This window comes from Pseudophryne corroboree, chromosome 6 (genome assembly GCF_028390025.1).
Source record: "Pseudophryne corroboree isolate aPseCor3 chromosome 6, aPseCor3.hap2, whole genome shotgun sequence".
NCBI lineage: Eukaryota > Metazoa > Chordata > Amphibia > Anura > Myobatrachidae > Pseudophryne > Pseudophryne corroboree.
In genome coordinates this window covers 837,299,111-837,324,713 of record NC_086449.1, presented here as the reverse complement: position 1 = coordinate 837,324,713, position 25,603 = coordinate 837,299,111, and the positions used below count along the sequence as shown (strand labels likewise).

The 25,603-nt window shown below is 46.9% G+C and overlaps 1 protein-coding gene across 2 annotated transcripts in view; it reads left to right on the top strand.

Moving 5' to 3' along the window:
• The window catches only part of LOC134933870 (solute carrier organic anion transporter family member 1A2-like), a 111,816-nt gene extending 88,848 nt beyond the window's left edge, over nucleotides 1-22,968 (top strand). For both annotated transcript variants that reach the window (XM_063929407.1, XM_063929406.1), the window contains exons 9-15: nucleotides 1,393-1,557; nucleotides 5,035-5,230; nucleotides 13,138-13,300; nucleotides 14,984-15,153; nucleotides 17,942-18,006; nucleotides 19,344-19,461; nucleotides 22,282-22,968. In XM_063929407.1, the coding sequence (XP_063785477.1) occupies nucleotides 1,393-1,557; nucleotides 5,035-5,230; nucleotides 13,138-13,300; nucleotides 14,984-15,153; nucleotides 17,942-18,006; nucleotides 19,344-19,461; nucleotides 22,282-22,396 (992 nt within the window). In that variant the 3' untranslated portion in view covers nucleotides 22,397-22,968. The remainder of the gene's footprint in view (nucleotides 1-1,392; nucleotides 1,558-5,034; nucleotides 5,231-13,137; nucleotides 13,301-14,983; nucleotides 15,154-17,941; nucleotides 18,007-19,343; nucleotides 19,462-22,281) is intronic.
• Nucleotides 22,969-25,603: the final 2,635 nt, after the last annotated feature.

The window sequence follows — 25,603 nt, the reverse complement described above, 5'->3', positions numbered from 1 at the left end:
AGACACTGCTGTTGTGTACAGAGTCGCTTGCAATAGAGCTTGTGGTGGACAGTCATGGGAATTTGATCAGTTTTAAATATAAAATCATCTTTATAACTGTTGTAAGCTTTGTATTTAATAACTAAAAGCACACATAATGCTATATAAGTTTCAACCCAATAAGCAGTTATGTGATTCTATGTTTCATAATTTGGTATTGATTAGAATGTTCATTGCAATAATCAATGAACATAGCCAGCTAGTATATGTAATTTCCTTAAATGAATTACATAGATATTTCTGTGAGAAACTATTTTGTTAAGAGCAATATGATTTCTCCAGCTGTAGTCACAAGGACATTTAGTTAACTCCCAGGCTAAGATAAAACTTTAATTGCTTGATGAGAACATTAAAGGAGTGTGTTTTGGAATGTCCAGGTGACAATGGAAAGAAGGCTTTCAAGATTAATGTCCAGATAGCGATAAGGGAAAGGCCTTCTGATTAAATTAATGAGCAAATAGTGATAAGAATATACATACAGGAATGCTATAATTGGTTTCATTAAATCATTGTTTATCTTTGCACACGGTGTACTTTGATTGGCTAACACACTGCCATACCTTTATTTCTTTGTTCATTTGTGTATAAATAAAGGCTCCTAAAGCAATGAGTCAGATCAGAAACAACTTGCTGAGCTTCTACATTTCTCCTGTGTGTTGTCTCATTATTTCTGGTCTCCAGCCGGCTGCTAAGTACAGAACCACTGACTGATGTTCAAGGGTATTAAACAGACAACCGAAGGATGTTGATATACGGAGTCTAGTTCCCAAACTCGGTCCTCTAGGACCCCGCACAGGTCATGTTTTCCAGGTCGCCTGGTAGGTATCACCAACTGACATTTTACAAATCCACAGGTGACCTGAAAAACATGAACTGTTAGGGGGTTGAGTTTGAGAACCACTGCTCTAAGTGGGTTATTCAGACCTGATCGCTGTTGTGTGAATTTGCAAGCTGGCTGATTATCGAATGACTGTGCATGCGTACGAATCGTAATGTGCAGGCGCGAGGCCAAACAGCAAAAAAATCCAGTAACTTTTTTGATCACTAGGTGTGTGCAGGGTGATTGACAGGAAGAGGATGTTTGGGGGTGGTAACTGAACATTTTCTGGGAGTGTCAGGAAAAACACATTGCAACCAAGCATTTTCAGGGTGGGTGTGTGACGTCAGCTCCGGCCCCGATCAGCCTGTTTCTATAGTACTGTAGGAGTAAGTCCTGGGCTACGCACAGACTGAATCGATTTGGTTCTGTTGAAACCTTAACACACCCCATAGATTGGCAGTGTTAACTTTTCAGCAGAACCAAACCTCTCATCTCTAGTACAATATGGACATTAATCTTCTCTTGTGTTACAGGATTCCTGATGCTCCTAAAGAATCTCCTGAGGAATAAGGTCTATATGTTGTTTATACTGGTAACCGTCCTTCAATTCAGTGCGTTTGTTGGTTTCTTCTCATTCACTCCCAAATTTTTGGAGCAGCAGTACGGCATATCGGCATCAGAAGCCATCTTTTTAATAGGTACGTAGCGCGAGATGAGTGACCAGAAATATCCAGCTCCAGGTATCAGAAATATTCCACATACCTGGTCACATTCCAACAGCGACACCTATGGGTGGGAGGGTGCACGGCCAGAATCTGTGTGAGGAGCAGGGTGAGCAGTAGCCTAGGGATTTCAACTCAGCACCCATCCAAGTGGGGAAATCTCTGTGCTGTGCCCTGCAAAGGTCTAAAATCTCATTACCGGTAACACTTCTGATTTTTAAGCTGAGGAGCCTAGGGTCTAGTGAGCTGAGACTGGACACATGTACAGATATAGCCACGCTCATCGTGGCTGCAACTATGCTGTAATGGCGGAATCTGTCAACACCTTTAAGAATGGGTTAGATAAATTCCTAATGGATAAGGATATCCAGGGGTATGGTGCATAGTCATGCATTATAGTTACTATAAATAGGGATAAAATGCAACGGCTGACAGCAGCATCAGTCAGAAATTTTAGTCAAATCATCATGCATAGGAGACCACAAATAGGTTGAACTCGATGGACAATTGTCTTTTTTCAACCTCAGATACTATGTTACTATGTTACTTTGTATGGGCAGGTGAGCCTCGTTTGTCGCGATGCGCTTGTACGCCGGCGTTCGTCTTAATTGCACCTATGGCCATTAGGATTATAGGCTATAGGGGAAAGATTGCAGCCTGGCGTACTAAGCCACGGCTGCGAATAGGTGTGCCGGGAGTGCCTGCACAGCCGCATCGCAGCCACAATGACTGTGGCTACATCTGTAGTAGAATCACCAAGACCAGATTAACACTGCGAACTGGGCTGATCCCTATGTCAGGACTAGAGTACAGAGCTGAGATCTCCAGCGCAGCGACATGGAACTGTTTAAGGAAAACTTAACTCCACCACCTGGACCAGGGTGCATGGAGGTGGCACCCTCTACTGGGAACTCAGGGACACTGTACTATAGGAAGCACAGGGCTGGATAAGCTTCCACTGGAACTCTAGGGACAGGTATGAGGATCCCAGGTCTGTGCATTGGAGTGCAGACACACCGGTCTGGAACCTGCACCCTGAGAAAGAACTAGAACCTACACTCAGTATTAGCTCTCACTACCAGATACCCAGAGAGAAGAGACCAGACACCAGCTACCAATATGTGCTAACAGGAAATCTGGATACTAGGACTCTGGTAATAAAAGCACTCTTAGAGCAGGTGTAACAGAAGACTTGTGAAAATCCCCGATGAGTGAGCTGGAAGTGGGGTCCAGTGGAGGCCAGGATTTACACAGGCACTAGTGCAGACGGACAATGCAGCAGAAGAGCCACCTTAGTATAAACAGGGAGAGAACTAGCGCTCAGAGAGTATAGCTGGAGTGTTGGTACTAGAGTATACAGCAGGAGAACTGATCCAGCACTTAGAATTGCACAAGTGCTGACTGGTGTAACATGAGAACTGACACTTGCAGATGCAGCAGGGCCCGGAGCCAGGGGGAACCTCTACCAGGAAGTGAGTTGCTCTGGCCATGAGGACGTGGCAGAAGCAGGTGTAAATAGGATGCTGTGAGAGAGTGTGGCTTGTTACAGTGGTACTCCCATGAAGCCACGCCATTCCACTGAGGCCACGCCCCCTGTTTGGGAGCGTGCGTGCAGGAGTCCCAAATCTGCTTTTCCTAATGTTGGGAGGTATGCAGCTGCAATCCTATCTATATATGTTGGCCACACCTTCAAGAGACATGTAAGGCAGGCATGTCCAAACTGCGGCCCTCCAGCTGTTGTGAAACTACATATCCCAGCATGCCCTGACACAGTTTTGCTGTCAGAGAATGCTAAAGCTGTGTCAGGGCATGCTGGGATGTGTAGTTTCTCAACAGCTGGAGGGCCGCAGTTTGGAAATGCCTGATGTAAGGGATAGATTCGATATATTGCAGTGATAGTGACTGAGACAGGTGACGGGAGGGACAGTGTACTCAGTAACTTTAGTTCTTGTAAAACTTAGCGGCGGATTCAAATGTTAGCGCGCCCCCCTATCTCCCGTCTAATGTGACGGGAGATAGAGGGACGGTATTCAAATGTCCCCCGTTTTCACCACTACTGCGCCCAGTACAGTCGGGTTTAGGCGCACAAAGCACCTAAACCCAACTAAACAAATGGTCGCGATCATGAAAAAGACCCGTTTGGGTGCCCAAACGGCCTCTTTGCACGCATTTCAGCTCGCTACCCCCGGGGTTAGCGAGCTGATATTATCTTGCTGCACCCGTCATCGATTGCGGACGGGAGGGGGGAGAGCACATTTGAATCGGCCCTTAAAATCTTCATCTTGTAAGCAAATAGCTGATAGAAAGTCCATATTGTTAGGTCTCTAATACCCGTTGTATTGTACTGACAGAGAAAACAAATCACATGACAATTTTGTAAACTAACAGAATAAGCAACTCCCGGAAACTCTCATTCACCAATTTACTAATAGTAACTGCTCCTTCATGCTTCATCATTACACAAACAGGATAAAAACCAGCCGACTGAGAGCACCGCTAAACGGCTATAACCAACTTCCCTGACAGCCAATCACAAGCTGATCGGGCAAGAAAACTGCGCCATTTTTAGTGTGCGCTTGCGTTGCTTTTTAGTATGGTGATTTTTCTATTCTAATTCGGGAATCAAGAAGAAAATAAACTTTTTTTTTTTTTTACAATTTTTAATGATTTGTTAGAATGTGCAGGGGTGTTGGGGAACCCGGCCCGTTATGCTGGGACTACTAAGGTGACAGATCTGCCACTCGAGGTTTTTAATTAGCCAATCAGTCCCTATATTCTGTATAGACTTTATATATTGCCTGGGCCAGTCCTGGTGATGGACAGCTCTCCTCACGTACATAGGGGGTCATTCCAACCCGATCGCTCACTGCAGTTTGTCGCAGCGCAGCGTTCAGGTCGGAACTGCGCCAGCGCCACAGTGTGCCGGCGCATGGCAGTCGTCGGTGCCCAGCGATCGCCTCTGAGACAGAGGCGGTCGCTGGGTGGGAGGAGGCTGAACGGCGGCGTGGTCCGGCCAACGCAGGTGTGGCCGGACAGTTGGGGGGGGGTGTCGTGGCGGCTGCGTGACGTCTCACGCAGCCACTACGGCCAGCGGCAGTGACACACAACTCCTGGCCAGCCACAGGATCTGCGCTGGCCGGGAGTTACTCCACAGATACAAAGGCATCGCCTCTGTGCGATGCTTTTGTATTTGTGCGTGGGGGGGGCGTCACTGACATGCGGAGCGAACTAGCCCTGTGCTGGGCGTCCCCCCGCATGTCTGAGTTTACGATCGTAGCTGTGCTAAATTTAGCACAGCTACGATCAACTCGTAATGACCCCCAGAGTTCCACTGAATGCCCATATTTCCCGCAGCTAACCAGGGATGGTGGAGCCAGTGTGACTACTCTGCGTCATGTCAGTGACTATGGACACATAACAGAATGACGCTGTGTCGCCATCTTCTCTCCGCAGGGGTGTACAGTATGCCAATCATATCTGTCGGATACTTCCTTGGGGGCTTCTTCATGAAGAAATTCAAGATCACAACACTGACGGCAGCAAAGATTGGTTTTTTTACATCATTAACGGAATACCTGCTGTATATCTTGGCCTTTGCCATGATGTGCAAGAACGCGTCTGTAGCCGGCCTGACGGTCTCATATGACGGGTAGGAGCTTACAATATAATATACAGCCAATAGTAGTATTTGTGATAGCTGCTGTGGAGATAAAAGCAATTCATTATATTCTGATGTCACTGGATCTCCAGGCCGGGGGGAAGCTGTATTCTGGATGTACAGTATGTTGTCTACATACATGCCAAGTGTACAGTACGTATCTGCTCTCCAGGAGAAGTCAGGAGAGGAAATGCTGCTGACACTTTTGAGAGCTCCCTCCATATGGACCTGAGACTCCCCATCTTATCTCCTCATTCTGCCCACTTTGGAATGCAGGCAGTGGTGCAAGTAGAAATGTTCTCTCAGTGGTACGGATAGTAAAAATGGGCGTGGTCAGGTGTCATGGGGGCGTAGACAAATTAAAGTAGGGGAGTGGCTACATGACAATAAGGGCATGGCCACATTATGCCAGACACCGTAACACCCATTACACATTATGCCACACACCGTAATGCCCATTACACATTATACCACACACGTAATGCCCATTACACATTATGCCACACACTGTAACACCAATTACACATTATGCCACACCGTAATGCCCATTACACATTATACCACACACCGTAATGCCCATTACACATTATGCCACACACCGTAATGCCCATTACACATTATACCACACACCGTAAAGCCCATTACACATTATGCCAGACACTGTAACACCAATTACACATTATGCCACACACGTAGTGCCCATTACACATTATGCCACACCACGTAATGCCCATTACACATTATGCCACACCACATAACGCCCATTACACATTATACCACACACCGTAAAGCCCATTACACATTATGCCACACACCGTAATGCCCATTACACATTATGCCACACACCGTAATGCCCATTACACATTATACCACACACCGTAATGCCCATTACACATTATACCACACACCGTAATGCCCATTACACATTATGCCAGACACCGTAATGCCCATTACACATTATGCCAGACACCGTAATGCCCATTACACATTATGCCAGACACCGTAATGCCCATTACACATTATGTCACACACACCGTAAGGCCTATTACATATTATACCTCACACCGTAATGCCTATTACATATTATGCCACACACAGTTATGCCACTGACACCATTTTACAAAAATGCCCATTATAAATTATGCCCCAGCGGTGGGCTGGTGGTACTGTGTACCACCACCATATTTCTTAATGGTACTCCATACCACCCCGTACCATTCTACTTTCAGCACTGAATGCAGGAGATCCATCTACTCCTCCAGGGAAGGTGTGTGTGTGTGTGTGTGGGGGGGGGGGGGGGGGTGGATGGTGCGGGGGACTACCTGAAAAAAATGGGAGTCTCCCATAGTCGTAATTGTTAACTGATTGTAAACTACTGCATAAGTTGTTACAATTAGGTTTGTGAATTATACTATGAAAGGGCCCAACTTAGACCTGATCGCTGTTGTGCAAATTCGCAAGGCGGCCGATTATCGATCGTACTGTGCGTGCGTACGGATCATTGTGCGCACGCGTAGGGCCAAACTGCAAAAGAATCCAGCAATCTTTTTGATCGCTAGGTGTATGCAAGTTGATTGACAGGAAGCGGACGTTTGTGGGTGGTAACTGAACGTTTTCTTGGAGTGTCAGGAAATACGCAGGCGTTCCCAAACGTTTTCAGGGAGGGTGTGTGACGTCAGTTCTGGCCCCGATCAGCCTGGTTCTTTTGCACTGTTGGAGTAAGTCCTGGGCTACACGCAGACTGGAAAAAACATTAGATGGTGAGTGAGTTGCGAATGGATTTACAGCTGACCAGCGTTTGTAAAGCTTTTCAAATGGCGTACGCAGACTTGCACGGGGCAGATTTTCACTATGTCTGGGTGGTGACTATCTGATCGCAAACTTCTGCAAATTCGCAGAGGATCGATCAGGTCTGAATTAAGCCCAATGTCTGATCAGTAGATTAGCTAAAGGTACAAAGACAGAATAAATGCGTCTAACCTACCTGTGTAGTACAATTCAGGTACAGAGATGATTCTTAGTGCTGGCTTGGCATAGTTAGTAAGTTCCTACCCCAGTGATAGGTGACCTATATACTTTGAAGAAAAGGTTGTTGATTCTGCACAAGTCTCATAAATTTTCATATAGACATGTAACCAAAATAAACATGTCCACAGGGAAAATCCCTTTGTGATTTCGTAATTTTGTGGTGCACCCTGAACAAGTAAGTAGTCTGTAAGCACAGGAGAAGGAAGAAGGAAGAAGGAAGAAGGAAGGCTCTTGTTTGGGGGCACTCTTAAGCAAAATAAATTACTTTTCTCATACGTCCTAGAGGATGCTGGAGACGACATCAAGACCATGGGGTATAGACGGGATCCACAGGAGACATGGGCGCTCTAAAGACTTTTCATTGGGTTTGAACTGGCTCCTCCCTCTATGCCCCTCCTCAGACCTCAGTTTTAGAATTGTGCCCAGGGAGACTGGATGCACTCTGAGGAGCTCTACTGAGTTTCTCTGAAAAGACTTTATGTTAGGTTTTTTATTTTCAGGGAGATCTGCTGGCATCAGTCTCCCTGCTTCGTGGGACTGAGGGGGTAGAAGCAGAACCAACTTCCTAAAGAGTTTCATGGCTCTGCTTCTTGCTGACAGGACACCATTAGCTCCTGAAGGGTACTGAACGCTAGCCATGTCTAGATGCTCACTCCCACAGCACGCCGTCACCTACCTTACAGAGCCAGAAGTCAGAAGACAGGTGAGTATGAGAAGAATGATCTTCAATCAAGTAAGTGACGGCTGAGGTGAAGCTCGGCTGGCGGGAGCGCAGCGCGCCATTGCTGCCCACACACACAGGCACTGAAGGGTGCAGGGCGCGGCGGCGCCCTGGGCAGCAAGAAAAATACCTCAAACTGGCTAAAAGGGGGCATAAGATGCCGCTGGCATAGCCCTACCCCCGCCAGTATAAATATTAGAAAGTATACTGAGTGTAAGGACGCGCCATTGCGGGGGCAGAGCTTCTTCCTCATGCAGCCAGCACACTGCTCAGCGCCATTTTCTCTCTCTCTACAGGCTGCAGAGAACACGCTGGTCCTCTCCTCCACTTCTGACAAGTACAGGGTTCTTTTAAGGGGGGCACAAAGCGATTGTGGTGCATTTAGTAGTGTAAATTACTATTTAAAAGCGCTGTTGGGCTGTGGGCATATTGTGTTAACAGGCAACACTGGCGCTGGGATTGTGAACTGGCTGCTCCTATCCTGTGTCCCTCTGACAGACTTTACTGTGGGTCTGTCCCCAAAATAAGTCCCAGTGTGTCTGTGAGTGTGCTGTGCATGTGTGAAGCATGTCTGAGGCAGGGAGTTCCTCCCTGGAGGAAGCCATTTTAGGGACACAGAGTTGTAATGTGGTGGCGCTACCGGCACACCAAGAGCCTGCATGGGTGAAAGAGATACGTGACAGTATGCATCTGATTAACCAAAGGTTAGATAAGTCTGAATCTAAGGCTGCATGCTGGAGAAAATCTGTGGAAGATGTGATTTTTCAGGATGCTGTTATTCCTTATGCAGGCGGCCCCTCTGGGTCACATAAGAGACCATTTGCGAATGTTGTAAACACTGAGACCGACACGGACTCTGATTCTTGTGTCGACGATAGTGAATCCAGAGAGATAGATCATAAATTGGCCAAAAATATACAATATATGATTGTGGCTATAAGGGATGTGTTGGGGGTTACAGAAAGCACTCCTGTACCTCAGAAGAAGGCTTATTTATGTAAGGAAAAGAAATCCAAAGTCACGTTCCCTCCTTCACATGAACTAAATGCTCTGTTTGAAGGGATGTAGGTGAATCCTGATAAAAAATGTCGTATTCCCAAAAGGATTCACATAGCTTACCCTTTCCCAGCTGAGGACAGGAAAAAATGGGAGTCACCCCCTGTGTTAGACAGTGCACTTTCCAGGTTGACAAAAATAGGTAATTCTCCGTGCTCCTGGCACGGCTTCTCTTAAAGAGCCGGCAGACCGCAAAATGGAAACAACATTGAAATCCATTTATGTTACCAATGGCACACTGATCAGGCCCACAATTGCCTGCGCTTGGGTGAGTCGAGCTATTGAAAAATGGTCAGAAAATGTGTCATCAGAAATTGACACGATTGATAAAGATGAGATACTCCTTAAGTTAGGGAATATCAAAGACGCTGCCGCCTACATGCTGGAAGCAATGAAGGATATTGGATTCTTGAGTTCACAAGCCGCTACCATGGCAGTATCGGCTAGGCGGGCGTTGTGGATTCGCCAGTGGAACGCGGATGCGGATTCCAAAAGAAACATGGAGGCGCTTCCATATAAAGGTGAGGCTTTATTTGGTGATGGCCTGGATGCGTTAGTCTTGGCGGCTACCGCAGGTAAGTCGACGTTTTTGCCCTCTGCGCCTGCACCGGCAAAAAAGACCTATCACCCGCAAATGCAGTCCTTTAGGCCTAATAAATACAAAAAGGCGAGAGGTTCCCCCTTCTTTGAAGGTAGGGGATGGGGAAGGGGAAGGGGAAAAAAGCCCACAGCGGCTCCAGGTTCTCAAGAGCAGAAGTCTACCCCTACTTCTGCCAAATCCTCAGCATGACGCTGGAACTCCCTTGCGGGAGGCCGCTCGGGTGGGGGCACGTCTCAAACGCTTCAGCCAGGGTTGGATTCTGTCTGGCCTGGATCCCTGGGTGTTGCAAATAGTATCCCAGGGATACAAACTGAAGTTTCAAGACGTTCCCCCATGCTGATTTTTCAAATCGACCTTGCCAGTTTCTCCACCAGAAAGAGAAGCAGTAACAGCGGCAATCCAAAAATTATGTCAAGACCAGGTCATAGTCCTGGTACCGTTGTCACAATAAGGGGAGGGCTTTTATTCAAGCCTCTTTGTAGTTCCGAAGCCAGACGGCTCGGTCAGACCAATCCTAAATCTAAAAGATCTTAATTGCTACCTGAGAAGGTTCAAGTTCAAGATGGAATCACTTCGGATGGTGATTGCCAGTCTAGAGGAGGGGGACTACTTGGTGTCGGTGGACATAAAGGATGCTTACCTGCATGTTCCCATTTATCCTCCTCACCAGGCTTATCTGAGATTCGCGGTTCAGGATTGCCATTACCAATTCCAGACATTGCCTTTCGGTCTCTCCACGGCGCCGAGGGTATTCACCAAGGTGATGGTGGAGATGATGGTCCTCCTTTGACAGAAAGGAGTCAATATAATTCCTTATCTGGACGATCTCCTGATAAAGGCGAGATCCAGGGAGCAGTTGTTACTAAACATATCACTCTCTCTGTCAATACTCCAACAACACGGGTGGATCATAAATTACCCAAAGTCACAATTGGAACCGACGACAAGGTTGTCTTTCCTCGGGATGATTCTGGACACAGAAGTTCAGAGGGTATTTCTTCCGCTGGAAAAGGCTCTGGAAATCCAGAAAATGGTAAAACAGATATTGAAACCATCAAGTGTGTTGGTCCATCAGTGCATTCGGTTGTTGGGGAAGATGGCGGCAGCCTACAAGGCCATACAGTTTGGCAGGTTCCATGCCAGAGTATTCCAGTGGGACCTGTTGGACAAGTGGTCGGGGTCACACCTACACATGCACAGAAAGATAATCCTGTCGTCAAGAACCAGGATTTCGCTCCTGTGGTGGCCTGCCTTCACATAAACGTTCTGCAGCTAAGAGCCATTTACAACGGCCTTCAACAAGTGGTACATCTTCTTCAAGACCGTCCCGTGCAGATCCAGGCGGACAATGTAACAGCAGTCGCATATATAAACAGGCAGGGCGGAACGCAAAGCAGAGCGGCAATGGCAGAGGCGACAAAAATCCTCCACTGGGCAGAAAAACATCTACAAGCTCTGTCGGCAATATCAGAGAAAGTAATAAGTAAGACTAAAATAAATCAATATGACACCTAGGATATCGGATCACAATTTATGTGGAGGAATCCCGTGTGGGTACCTTACAATATAAACCTTTCTGTTGATAATATGTCCATTAATGGTTATAAACCCTGTTACAATAGTCTGAGATAATTGTTTTCGTACTAGAAAATTAAAATGAAGGAAGAAAAGATGGTGATGCTGATCTCAGCGTTGCAACAGGTTAATGCCCTTGGATTCATACTTATTAGTCATTACTTTCTCTGACCAAACTAAAGGTCTGATTAATACAGATTTACTGTACTGGTCCAAGGGGATCAGATGTGGCACTGATAGTGGTCACATCTATATCCAATCCTAATTTGCATGGTGCAAATGACCAGAACATTATTTTAATTATTCTTTCAGTGGGTGACAAAAAACTTTTTTAACATTTAATAATACAAATTTGAGTTTTATCTGTTTACGACTATAAGTAATTTATTTTGCTTAAGAGTACGCCCAAACAAGAGCCTTCTTTCTTCCTTCTCCTGTGCTTAAAGACCTATATACTTCATTACTGTGCAATCAGGTTATTATACTGGAGACACCATCAATCATTTACATACTATAAGGAAATACACTGTGATAATTTACATACTGTAAGAACACCTCCAATGATTGTTTGCATACCATACAGAAACTCCCAGTGATCATTGTGAGAAAATGAGGTCTGTGACAATTAAGATAACTATGCCTCATTTCCTGTGTCAAATATGTACTTTTTATACCCATATCCATATTCATCCAATTTGTCTGTTTGTTCATTCTCCATAACATGTCCATTGCTGCTCACCCAATACTGTGTTTAAATCAACCTTAATATTGTTAATATATGCAATTGTGTTGTTATCTGTTACCCTTTAGATAATTTATTTTTAAGTTAGACCTAGTTTGCTATTGTTTTCATACACCACAGTGGACCCTCAGAGGGTGAGTCATATAAGGTACCATTGTCTATGTTTGTTTACTCCCTATTGTCCAAAAGTGTGCTGACCAGACAGGGTGGCTCTCTGGCTGATGTAATAACCTTGATTAGAATATGTATTGTATTCCAATGCTATAAGATCCTAAGACACAGAGGTCACACACACCCCAGCAATATGAAGCTTCTGGAGGTATAAGTAGAGCTACCCAGAGAGCTGAAGGGAGATTCTTTGATCCCAGGCTAAGAAGTAATGCTCTGCCAGGGCTCTGCTTGGGGACCCATTATATTGGATTTATCTGGGACTCTGTATTGCTAGAAGAGACTCTCTCCTTCCAGACTAAGAAGTAATGTTCTGTCAGGAGATTGTGGTGGGAATTGTCATGTGGAATTGGATTACAGAAGTGTGCTGAACTGTGTTATAACCTATTCTGTCAATAAACCCCAGTTGGTTTTTCATCTACCACCAAACTTGAGTGATTTGGAACCCGCTATCTTCACAATCATCTACATACTTTTGTTGGGCATAGCAGGAAAGCTGACGTACGTTTTGCTGTTACTGGCTTTGTCAAGGAATTGACAAAGACAATAGCAGTGAAACGTACGTCGGCTTTCCTGCTATTTACATACTGTACAGATCTCTCAGCAGTCACCTACATACTAGAGACCACCCAGCAATTATCTACATACTGTACAAAGACCCTCAGCAATCATTTACATACAATACAGAAACCATCAGCAATAATTTACATACCATACAGAGACCCCCAGTGATCATCTGCATACTGTACGGAGACCAGTGGCAGCTCCAGACGTGGGGCTGCAGCTCAGTAAAAAAATCAGATGAGGAGCCATACCAACTGTCAGTGAGTCCCAGCCAGAGACCCCCAATGACCATCTCCATACTGTTCGGAGACCTCAGCGATCATCTACATACAAATATCAGTGTGTTATATTGGGTGTGAAACCAGACTGTAACTTCTGATCAGAGATATTTTGTGGTAATTTAAATCTGACATTATAGTCACAAAATATTTGTTTTATTTCAGTGTGGAGCAAGTGTCCTATGTGGGCAACTTATCCGCTGACTGTAACATGAACTGTGGGTGTCCGTCTGATGTGTGGGACCCCGTGTGTGGTGATAACGGGGTGGCCTATGTTTCTGCCTGTTTTGCCGGCTGCTCATCTTCTACCGGGAGTGGGCAGAATGTGGTAAGTGCGAGCTGCAGTCTGGGGCATCTGTGGGAACCTGGATATTGGGGCAAATGGCTAATACGTGCCCCAAATGTCTCAGAGAGGTCTCTATAGACTGTTACATGATGGGAGATCTGGTCAGGACTAGATACAGCTGGGGCAATATGGGGAAACATAACTAATTCTATACATTCATGGGAGATTCTGTGCCCTAATTACAGGACAATGGCTTCATTCAGCCCGAGCTGCTCTGGATTCTGTATGGGAATAAATGTCACAGCTGTCAGCAGGAAACAGATGCAGCAGTGACCCTGAGAGAGTGACAGCCTCCTACATATGGGGAGCACGCGCTGCGTGAGAAGACAAGGGCAACATACTGTGCACTAATTAGTATACACATGTATGTCATCTCTCTATAATGATGATGTGCTACACGTGACGCTGATGGGAAGAGTAGCTATATAACAAGAACATGTCAGTGTGTGTAGTGGTGTTCCTGTCATAGGGGTCTCATTATAGCGCACAGATGAAGTGTAATAATTACCATATGCAAATCAGAGGCCTGATTCTCCCACACGGCCTAATTCAGACCTGATCGCAGCAGCAACATTTTTCTCTAAAGGGCAAAACCATGTGCAGTGCAGGTGGGGCAGATGTAACATGTGCAGAGAGAGTTAGATTTGGGTGGGGTATGTTCAAACTGAAATCTAAATTGCAGTGTAAAAATAAAGCAGCCAGTATTTACCCTGCACAGAAACAAAATAACCCACCCAAATCTAACACTCTCTGCACATGTTACATCTGCTCCCCCTGCAGTGCACATGGATTTGCCCATTAGAGAAAAATGTTGCTGTGATCAGGTCTGAATTAGGCCCTCAATGCCCATATTCACGTAGCTAGAAAGTTATAGCACGCTTGCGTCCCCTGGCGTGTACAGATTCATAGTTGTGGTCTCAGTAAGGTGTGGGAAGTATGCTTGGTGCCCCTGGGCAATGATTGGGAGGTGGCTACGCAGGTGCACGGAGAGCGACCGTCTTATTGGCATCACAGGAGTGATTGCGAGCTCGGGGCCTTATGCAATGTTGTACACAAACCCCATGGTTAGCGCACAACACCGACAGTGAGAGATCTGCGCACGTCCTGGATCTGTACTGCGCACGAGCAGATCTTCATCTGTAAGATCACTCGCAGTGCCCTCATGCTGCGGCCGCTGGTGGGGTGGAGTGTGAGTGATGATGGGGACTGTTACGTTGCTCATTCTGATTGAGCTTTCGACCAACTCAGATGGGCAATGACTGTGACCATTCATGATCGATGGTGAGGTGTCTTCAGACGCCTCCAGTACAACAATGAATCAGGCCCTCAGATGCTTAATCGTGTATATTAGAGGCCATAGTATGGGGCAGGGGAAAGTTTTGATGGTGCATCCGATGGTTTTGTCTAAAGACGCACTAGATGGGAATGTTATAAAGAGGCACAAAGTGGGCGTCTCAGTCCTTCCACAGACAGATGTACGGCTGTGCGCAGGGGGAAGGGCTGATACCAGCATTAGCATAATGTCACAGATGAGGCTACAGATATGGGCGCTATAGCGGTCGCAGCAGTGTGCAACTCACAATTGTGCAGGTAATATAATAGTCCTGGACTGGCGGACTCTGTTTGAAGATTGTAGAAGTTATTTATAGACACATTTCTCTGCAGATTTTCCAGAATTGCAGCTGTGTATTTTCACCGAACACGACGGCGGTGCTGGGGCAGTGCCCGCGGGAGGAACGCTGTAACACCATGCTGGTCTACTTCATGATCCTTAACCTTGTGTGCTGCTTCATCTTCTCCATAGGAGCCATGCCAGGATACATGGTGCTGATCAGGTAACATTACCTCTGCCAGGACACGTGTGGTAATACCCCTGGGATCTGAGCCTCTGTCACACGGTCACTGTGGTATCAGCACTTGCTACAGATACTGGGGAATGGGCGGGAATGAGGGTCCCGGGGAAAGGATGTGCAGGACCAGTGATGCATCATTGCCGGTGCTGAGGGTAAAACATAAATACTGGACACATCAGCCTCCGTCACTAGAGATAGTAGTGTTATCTGTCACCTGATGCAGTGTCGGACTGGGGTATGAAGGGCCCAATGGGGGAATGCAGTGATAGGGGCCCATACTTAGGGGTGTGGTCAGTCTATAGAGGGGGTGTGGCCAACTCCCACAGAGGCTTGAAATACACAATAGACGTTTGCGGTGTAATGCAACATATCTACCATGTATAATAAAAGTGCACAGTCTGGAACCTGATCCCTAGAGGAGGAGTGGCACTCAGGCAGTGGGGCCTACCGGTGGTTTCCCCTGTACCCTTGTGGGCCAGTCCGACCCTGTCCTGATGTATTGTTATATTGTTGATACTTTAGTATCAGTAACTGACGGCTACCTCAGCCTGAGGACATGTAAGCTCCCGGGTATCAGTGTGGTTGGGATGATTTATAGGGTAACATGAAGTAGCTGAGGGCTGATGGACAAAGGATAGTTATTGTAGCTCGCTCCATGGATGGGGAACAGGGACAGGCTTTGGTAGTCCTCATATTTCCTGAGACCGAAAAAAAAAAAGGACCACGTAAAAAAAAAAAAGGAAAGAAAAGCCTTAGAAATAAATCGCCAAAAAAAGGGCGTGGTCACATACCAGAAGTGGCGTGGTCACCAAAAATGGGGCGTGAAAACATGACACGCCACCTGTTTCACGTCCCACTGGGAACATTCTTTTCAATTAAACATGCACCTTACCTGTATGATGGTTTCTCACAATATGGAACCTCTGAAGAACTGTATCCTCTGAGGAAGACGGCGTCTTCAGTCGGTATTCACTATTTATGTAGGAGATCCGATCTTCCGGAAGATGCCTGTTTGTGTAGGAATATTAACAAGGTCAGTATCATGCAACAGTGGTTCAACAAGACTCACATACTGTCCCCTGTGTTACATCCTGTCCCCTGCGTCTCTCAGCCACACCATCATCTCCCTCTCGTGTCATCTCTCAGTCACACCATCACCACCCCCTGCATCATCTCTCAGCCACACCATCACCTCCTCCTGCGACGTCTCTCAGCACACCATCACCTCCCCCTGCGTCACCACTCAGCACACCATCATCTCCCCCTGCGTCACCACTCAGCACACCATCACCTCCCCCTGCGTCGTCACTCAGCACACCATCACCTCCCCCTGCGTCGTCACTCAGCACACCATCACCTCCCCCTGTGTCGTCACTCAGCACACCATCACCTACCCCTGCATCATCATTCAGCACACCATCACCTCCCCCTGCGTTGTCATTCAGCACACGCCATCGCACTCTGTGTCTCTGTGTGTGTCCCATGCCCTGGGAGCCCATGCTGCTGCTTTCAGGGAGACTGCACCGCACCTGAGCGCCCTGTGCTTGCCTTCTGACAGAGAGGGCGGGATGTATTAACATTTATTGCTGCCAATCGCCGCCTACCACAGCGATGCTAACATATACGATTAACATCGCAATGTGGTAGACGAACCCCCCTGTGATGTTGAATGGAGATACTCACACTGCTGGTGGGGAGGGGGCATGGAGACACACTGCTGGTGGGGAGGGTGCATGGAGACACACTGGTGTGGGGAGAGGGACATGGAGACACACACTGCTGATGGGGGGGACATGGAGACACACACACACACACACACACACTGCTGTTGGGGGGCATGGAGACACACTGCTGGTGGGGAGGGTGCATGGATACACACTGGTGTGGGGAGAGGGACATGGAGACACACACTGCTGATGGGGGGGGACATGGAGACACACACACACACTGCTGTTGGGTGGCATGGAGACACACACTGCTGATGGGAGGAGGGGACATGGAGACACACTGCTGGCGGGGAGGGGGCATGGAGACACACTGCTGGTGGGTAGGGTGCATGGAGACACACTGGTGTGGGGAGAGAGACATGGAGACACACACTGCTGATGGGGGGACATGGAGACACACACACTGCTGTTGGGGGGGGGGGGGCATGGAGACACACACTGCTGATGGGGGAGGGGGACATGGAGACACACACACACACACTGCTGATGGGGGGCATGGAGACACTCAGGGACACACAGACACACAGAGGTGCCCTCACCTTGATGACTTGCTCCTCCCTCCTCTTCCATGCTGCCAGCCAGGGCCCAGGAGAAGAGCAGCAGAGCTGCAGAAGATCCCGATGTAGCCCCGCCCCTGCTCAGGTCAGATGAGCATGTGCTGGGCTCCACCAATCTGGGCTCAGCACATGCTCCTCTGACCCCACTGTCACATGTTACTCTCTGCTGCTGTTGAGCTGCTGCTGCTCCTCGTTCTCACACAGCAGGCTCCCGGCGGCAACAGCAGCACATTAATGGAGGCAGGGGTGGGAGAGCAGGTACGATGCCCTGGCCAGCAGCGCCCCCTTCTGCTGGGCCTGCCATGGCACCCAGGGCATGTGCCCTGCTCGACCCCCCTTAGTTACGCCTCTGTCTGTAACAGTGAGGAACTGATTGGTTCTTTATCTCTCTCCAAGGCTTAGTACATAGCCCCCATAAACTGGTAGGAGACTTAGGTGCTGTTACTAATATACTGTTACTGATGGCCTTTGTCTGTTCTCTCCTAGGAGTTTGACCCCAGAAGAAAAGTCTTTTGGTCTTGGCCTTCACCTTTTAGCTGCACGAGCGCTCGGTAAAGGCACAGCTCTCTCTCACGTTGTATGTTGGGGCCCATCCTATAGTACTAGGGAACATTGCAGTCATATACTTGGACAGTGCACTGACCCACCTACCCCACATGCCTAAACATTTGCTGTTTGTTCATCACAAGGGGCTGAAGCACACACATGTACGTCACACTATCACTATCAGATAGATAAACAGTAAAGACACAAAGAGCACACAAAACAGGTAAGAGGATGGTCGGGGAGAACAACACCAAATAAAAAAATGAAGAGATAGAAAAAGGTGGAAGAGACAGGGAATGGTGGAGGGAAAGAGAGAGAGAGCAGAAATTGGAAGAGAGAGAATGAGAGACAAAATTAGAGAGGATGGAAATAAATTATGAGGAAAGAGGTGGAGAAAGATGGAAAGAGTGAAAGGAAGAGAAGTGAAGGGGCAGAAAGAGAATAAGAGAAAGAATAAGAGAGAGGGATAGAGAGAGATGATGGGGAAAACGGTGGAAAAAGACAAGGAAAGAGGAGGAGGAAGGAAAAAGAAGGGGCAGAAAGAGAATAAGAGAAAGAATAAGAGAGGGAAAAAGAGAGAGATGATGGGTGGAAAAGGTGGCGAAAGACAGGGAAAGAGGAGGAGAAAGAGAAGGGAAGGGGAAGAAAGAGAATAAGAGAAATAATAAGAGAGAGGGCAAGAGAGAGATGATGGGGAAAGAGGGGGAGAAAAACAGGGAAAGAGGGAGAGGAAGAGAATGGAAGGGGCAGAAAGAGAATAAGAGAAATAATGAGAGAGGGAAAGAGGGGGAGAGAGAGAATAAAAGAGGGGGACAAAGAGCGATGACGGGGGAAGAGGTGGAGATGGGAAGAGAAAGGGAGACAGAGGAAGGATAGAGCCTGCCTACGCCAGCCACAACAGCAGATAACATTGTGTGTGTGCGACCCAGCCAATAAAGGGTCCAAAATACTAGTGGTTACATAACAGCTCCTATTACATTACACATCTGTGCATACTGGTTCCAGCAGCAGAATATATATATATTCCCGGTGGTCGGGATGCCGGCTGTAGGTATCCCAATAGCGGCATCCAGCCCTCCAGAATGCCGGCAGCGGGGTGAACGCTAGGACTCCCCTTGCGGGCTCGGTGTCTCTCTGCGCTCGCCACGGGATCTATTTCCACTCTATGGGTGTCGTAGAAACCAACGAGTAGGAATAGCCCCTGTGAGCCGGTATTCCAGCTGTCGGCATTGTCAGCTGTGGGGATTCCGGCGTCGGTATCCTGATTAATTGCCTCCCCCGTAGCTGTTATTCTGTGTGAGAGATTCATTTATAGGATACATTAATGTGTCCTCTCCGGCAGGTGGAATCCCTTCCCCGATATACTTTGGCGCAGCCATCGATACCACCTGCATTAAATGGGGGACTACGAGCTGCGGAGACCCGGGGGCTTGTCGCATGTACGACTCTGACGCTTACAGGTAACGTGAGCGCACACTCAGCAACAGAAACTGGCGGATAAAGACATTACTGACATTCAGGGTCGCGTACAAACCACAACAAAAATAAAAAACAAAAACCAACTCAGCGCCTAATCTACTGGTCCGGTCTGAGCGCTGCTTCAATATTAAGAGGCAATTGCTATACCTCACTAAATAAAATAAACAAAATATACTTTTTTTTTTACAAGAAGCGCTGCTCAAATGGAAGAATTAATACACCATAAATCAGTTTATTAATCTAAACATATCACATTATAATATGTACATGCACTAAAAACACAATTCACTGTTTAACCGCTTATTCGCATTCTCTTAGCAGAGTAGTAACTGCAATATCCACAATTAATAGTTCAGTCTCTCCAATATGGTAATTAGTGGCTGTAATAAAAAATATAGCACTTTTTTAAAATGATTAGTAATACAGTTCCAGCATAGCAGATTAGTAACACAGTTCCAGCATACCAGATTAGTAATACAGTTCCAGCATACCAGATTAGTAACACAGTTCCAGCATACCAGATTAGTAATACCGTTCCAGCATAGCAGATTAGTAATATAGTTACAGCACAGTTCTAGCATAGCAGGTTCGTAATACAGTTACAGCATATTAGATTAGTAATACAGTTCCAGCATAGCAGATTAGTAATAAAGTTCCAGCATAGCAGATTAGTAATACAGTTCAACATAGCAGATTAGTAATACAGTTTCAACATAGCAGATTAGTAATACAGTTCCAACATAGAAGATTAGTAATACAGTTCCAGCATAGCAGATTAGTAATACAGTTCCAGCATAGCAGAATAGTAATACAATTCTAACATAGCAGATTAGTAATACAGGTCCAGCATAGCAGATTAGTAATACAGGTCCAGCATAGCAGGTTTGTAATACAGTTCCATCATAGCAGATTAGTAATACAGTTCCAGCATAGCAGGTTTGTAATACAGTTCCAACATAGCAGATTAGTAATACAGTTCCAGCATAGCAGATTAGTAATACAGTTCCAGCATAGCAGATTAGTAATACAGTTCCAACATAGCAGATTAGTAATACAGGTCCAGCATAGCAGATTAGTAATACAGTTCCAGCATAGCAGGTTTGTAATACAGTTCCATCATAGCAGATTAGTAATACAGTTCCAGCATAGCAGGTTTGTAATACAGTTCCAACATAGCAGATTAGTAATACAGTTCCAGCATAGCAGGTTTGTAATACAGTTCCAGCATAGCAGATTAGTAATACAGTTCCAGCATAGCAGATTAGTAATACATTTCCAGCATAGCAGGTTAGTAATACAGTTCCAGCATAGCAGAATAGTAATACAGTTCCAGCATAGCAGATTAGTAATACAATCCATTACTTCCATGTAGCTCCTTTGAGTAATACCTTACATTTTTGTTACCACGATCAGCAGTGTGATTTCACAGCTGTTCCAGACCCTGCAGGCTTGTGGAGTCATAGTATACGTCCTCCTAGCCCCCTACTGCCAGGATTCCCACAGTGCAGTTCAGAACGGAGGAATAAACTTCAGGAGTCCTCTTTGATCTGCTGCCAATTTCACACTGTGGTTTAGCATAAAAACAGGAGCCCATAGAAAGTGTGGTCTCTGTGACGCGTTTCTCCATCTCTAAGTATTCAGCGGCTTCCTCAACCTGAGCAAAATTTCTGCTCACCTTATTTATTATATGATGTCACGTTCAGATTCTGCAGCTTTACATTCAGACTTATGGGAAAGTGCAGTAAAGATGGCAGCATGACAGGTGGGAGGAGTTGGGCAGATTGGGCTATGTTCCTAGTTAAGGGCCTTATTTAGTCCTTGAAGCAGCCGCTGTGTTCGCATGCAGCAGCCACATCCAGAGGGTCTGGCACGTGCAGCGGCCATAGTGCACATGCGCGACCTTTCACCATGCGATCACATCCCGGAAGAATGCGATCACATAGTGATTAACAGGAGACAGGGATCCGGGGGCAGCAGCGCAGCATTGGCGGGGAGGAGAGCAGGAAATGCAGGCATGTCATGGCTGTTATTGGGGCCGGCTGATGACGTCACCTGTGTTTCCCACACTAGTAAATATGGCAGCGATACCCCTGCATACACAGCCAGGCTGCGCAGGGAGGGGTCTACCTCTATTTGATGCGATCGCAATTGAATTGTGATGGTGGGGCGACGCCACACATGCCTGGCGGCATTGTCCTGTGCTGGGCGGCCCCCAGCATGTGAGGAGGATGATCGCAGATTTACTCTGAATAACGCCTAAGTGCGGATTAGACACAACTGCGCACGCTTCCGACGTGGAAAAATTGGATTTGCGCCCTGAATTATGTAAATGAAGTAAAGGGGCGGAGAAAGGGGGTTATCACTTTTTTATCACTCTCATTATTAGTTTGAGGCATAAAAGAGAATAAACTGATCAGTGTTATGGGTAAAAAACTATGTTATAATCAGAGATGGGGACGGCACTCTCGCTGCGTCGGTGTAACTGGCCTGTAGAGCTCAGGGCATCATTACCGGATCGCCGCACCAGGTGTTATATATGGGCCCATGCGTGACCTGACCACTGGTTTTGGCCAGCAACAGGTTTTGCCCTGTGATAAATCAGCCTTAATAAGACCCTACCATTTTGCCCCTAACTCATTTTGGTAAGGCCTGGGGTACCACATAGGTGTAACATGTATATACCCCCCTCCGGCACACAGGCGACCTTCTCATTCATAAATATCCAACAGCTCTTGTTATATATCATGTAATAATATCGCCTACACTATGTTATATAATGAGTTTCTCCCGTGTGTCTCCAGACATCTGTATATCGGGATCCCAACGGTATTACGCTTTGTGTCCTACATCCCCTGCGTCTTCATCCTCCTCTCCCTGAAACGCGTCAGCTCCCGTGAGGAAAATGCCAGGTCATGAGCAAGAGATGGGATCTGGAGAAGAAAGACGCTGTATATAGTATATAGACATGTATCACGGACACATGGACCTGTTACATTATCATAGACTTGCTGGTAAATTTTCATTAAATTTCTGGAAAACTGGGCTCAGCTGGGGACAGAGGTCACAGAGGAGCAGATCAGAGCATTGGAGACTGGAGGAGGAGGAGGGATAAGAAGACATCAGGGGACATGGGGGGACTATTGGTGACAATAATAAAGAACCACGCCACAAACAGAACAGAGAAGAAAGTGCCAGCCATTGGCCTCGGGGGTGACTGACGCACTGGGCAGCGGCCTGCGGTGACACCGGGAGGGTGTGCTGCCCCCAGTGCCAGTCCATGTTTCAGCAGAGCGGGGGCTCACAGGGCTGGTTCTGCTAATGGTGACATTGCTACATTGTAACTTATCATTTATCAGGTCAGATCCCGTCACACCTGCTATGTACAGAGCTGCACGGTATAAACACATGTAATAATAATACCTTATAATACTCTGATTACTTTTTATATTGTGTAAAGTGAAATAAATGGATTTCTTGTATTATTATAAGATTATTATTTTTTATCCTTTACTTACATGTTTTCACCATATTACACAGCGCAGTACATTTATATCGGTCTCTGCCCTATAGGAGCTGACAATCTAAATGCTCAATTTTCTTTAAAAACACATTGATTTACCTACCGGTGTGGGAGGAAACCCAGCAAGCACAGGTGACCCTACAAACGCCACAACGTCCTTGTTCTGCCCTCACTCAGTGAATGCTCCTTGATCATATCTAGACAGACAGCATAACCTCATCTACTTTCCAATACTCTAATCCGATGTGATGATCTTAAGAATGGTGATTATTCAGGGGCGTATCTAGAGAGGAGGGGACCTGTGTGCAGTCTTGTAACTGGCAGCAGTGCTTTTAGCACTCTGGTTGAGCGCTAGAGACTCTGGCACAGTGCCACAGTCTACAGCACATGTGCAAGTGTCTGAAAAAAGGACGCGGTGTCCATTTTTTTGAAGAGCTGCGCATGCGCTGTAGACTGTGGCACTGTGCCAGAGTCTCTAGCGCTCAGACAGAGCACTAACATTGCTGCTGCGGCTGCCGGCTACGAGACTCGGGAGAGGCACAGACCCACATCCGGACACCAGAATGGTAAGTATATAGAAGAAATGGGTGCAGTGTGGGCCCCCTCTGGATCCAGGGGCCTCGTGTGCAATGCACACACTGCACCCATTATACATACGCCAGTGTGATTATTATAAAGTAGAGGAAACTGGTAGAACTGTGACTACAAAGAGCAGACTGCAATTACAATATACACAGATATAATGCAATCCACACATATAACCATGCAAGATGTAGGAACAAGTATACACACAGCATGATTCACATATACAAGTGCCCTGCTGGAGTACATATGTATACATACAGACACTCCTGACACACGCGGAGAATCAGCCGCAGTGTAATAGAATACAACCTGCAGACATCACTGACTTCTGTTATCAGGGTCGGAGTGGCCCATAGGGGTTCAGGGAAATTAGAGGAGGGCCCCATCCCCTCAAGCTTGTGTCCCTACCACTGCACCCCCCCTTCCCCCGGTGGGCACTATGTGACGCAGTCTGACATCGGCAGATATAATGGTGGCAGAGTTAGAGTCAGAGTCCTTACCACTAATGCTGCGGTGAGGGGGGGATATATATATTTCTCTTACGTCCTAGAGGATGCAGGGGTCCATTTTAGTACCATGTGGTATAGACGGTTCCGCAAGAGCCTTCGGCACTTTAAGACTTTTCAACAGTGTGAACTGGCTCCTCCCTCTATGCCCCTCCTCCAGACCTCAGTTTAGAAAATGTACCCGGGAGACTGGAGGCACACTAATGGAGCTCTACAGAGCTTTGCTGGAAAAAGACTTTCTTAGGTTTTTTATTTTACAGGGAAGCTGCTGGTAACAGTCTCCCTGCTTCGTGGGACTTAGGGGGGGAAGTAGGAACCAACTTCTCAATTAGTTAGTGGTTCTGCTTCCGCTGACAGGACACCATTAGCTCCTGAAGGATACTGAACACAGCCCAAACCTGGCCAGCGTTCACTCCCACAGCACTGCCGCCATCCCCTAACAGAGCCAGTAGTCAGAAGGCTGGTGAGTATATTACCGGAGTCCTGCAGAGAGGGGATCCTCCGGTCATCGTTGGCGGCATACAGGTACACGTGCACGCTACGCGCCATGTCTCTCAGCACAAGGGTGCAGAGCGTGGGGGTAGTGGGGGCACGCTCTGCGGGCATGTTTTAAAACCTTACTCTCACTGGCAAAAAGGGTACATACATACTGATGTGCCGTCCCCAGCCAGTATAAATATTACATTGCTGAGGCTGAAGGGCGGGGCTTCTCCTCAGACTTGCCAGGACACTCACTGGGTGCCATTTTCTCCTGCAGAAACTCCAGTGTGAAGCTCCTGAACGCTGCCTCTCCTCATGACAACGCTGATACAAGTACAGGGTGTTATAGAAGGGACAGAGAGTGTTCATTATAATTAGGTCTGTGGGCCTATGATTGGTATATGCGCTGTAAGCAGTGATGTACACAGGACATTTTTCGGGTTTTGGTTTTGGATTCGGTTCCGCGGCCGTGTTTTGGATTCGGACGCGTTTTGGCAAAACCTCACAGAAATTGTTTTGTCGGATTCGGGTGTTTAAAAAAAAAAAAAAAAACAGCTTAAATCATAGAATTTGGGGGTCATTTTGATCCCATAGTATTATTAACCTCAATAACCATAATTTCCACTCATTTTCAGTCTATTCTGAACACCTCACAATATTATTTTTAGTCCTAAAATTTGCACCGAGGTCGCTGGATGGCTAAGCTAAGCGACACAAGTGGCCGACACAAACACCTGTCCCATCTAGGAGTGGCACTGCAGTGTCAGGCAGGATGGCCCTTCAAAAAAATTGTCCCCAAACAGCACATGATGCAAAGAAAAAAAAGAGGGGCACCAAGGTCGCTGTGTGACTAAGCTAAGCGACACAAGTGGCCGACACAAACACCTGTCCCATCTAGGAGTGGCACTGCAGTGTCAGGCAGGATGGCCCTTCAAAAAAAATTGTCCCCAAACAGCACATGATGCAAAGAAAAAAAGAGGCGCACCAAGGTCGCTGTGTGACTAAGCTAAGCGACACAAGTGGCCGACACAA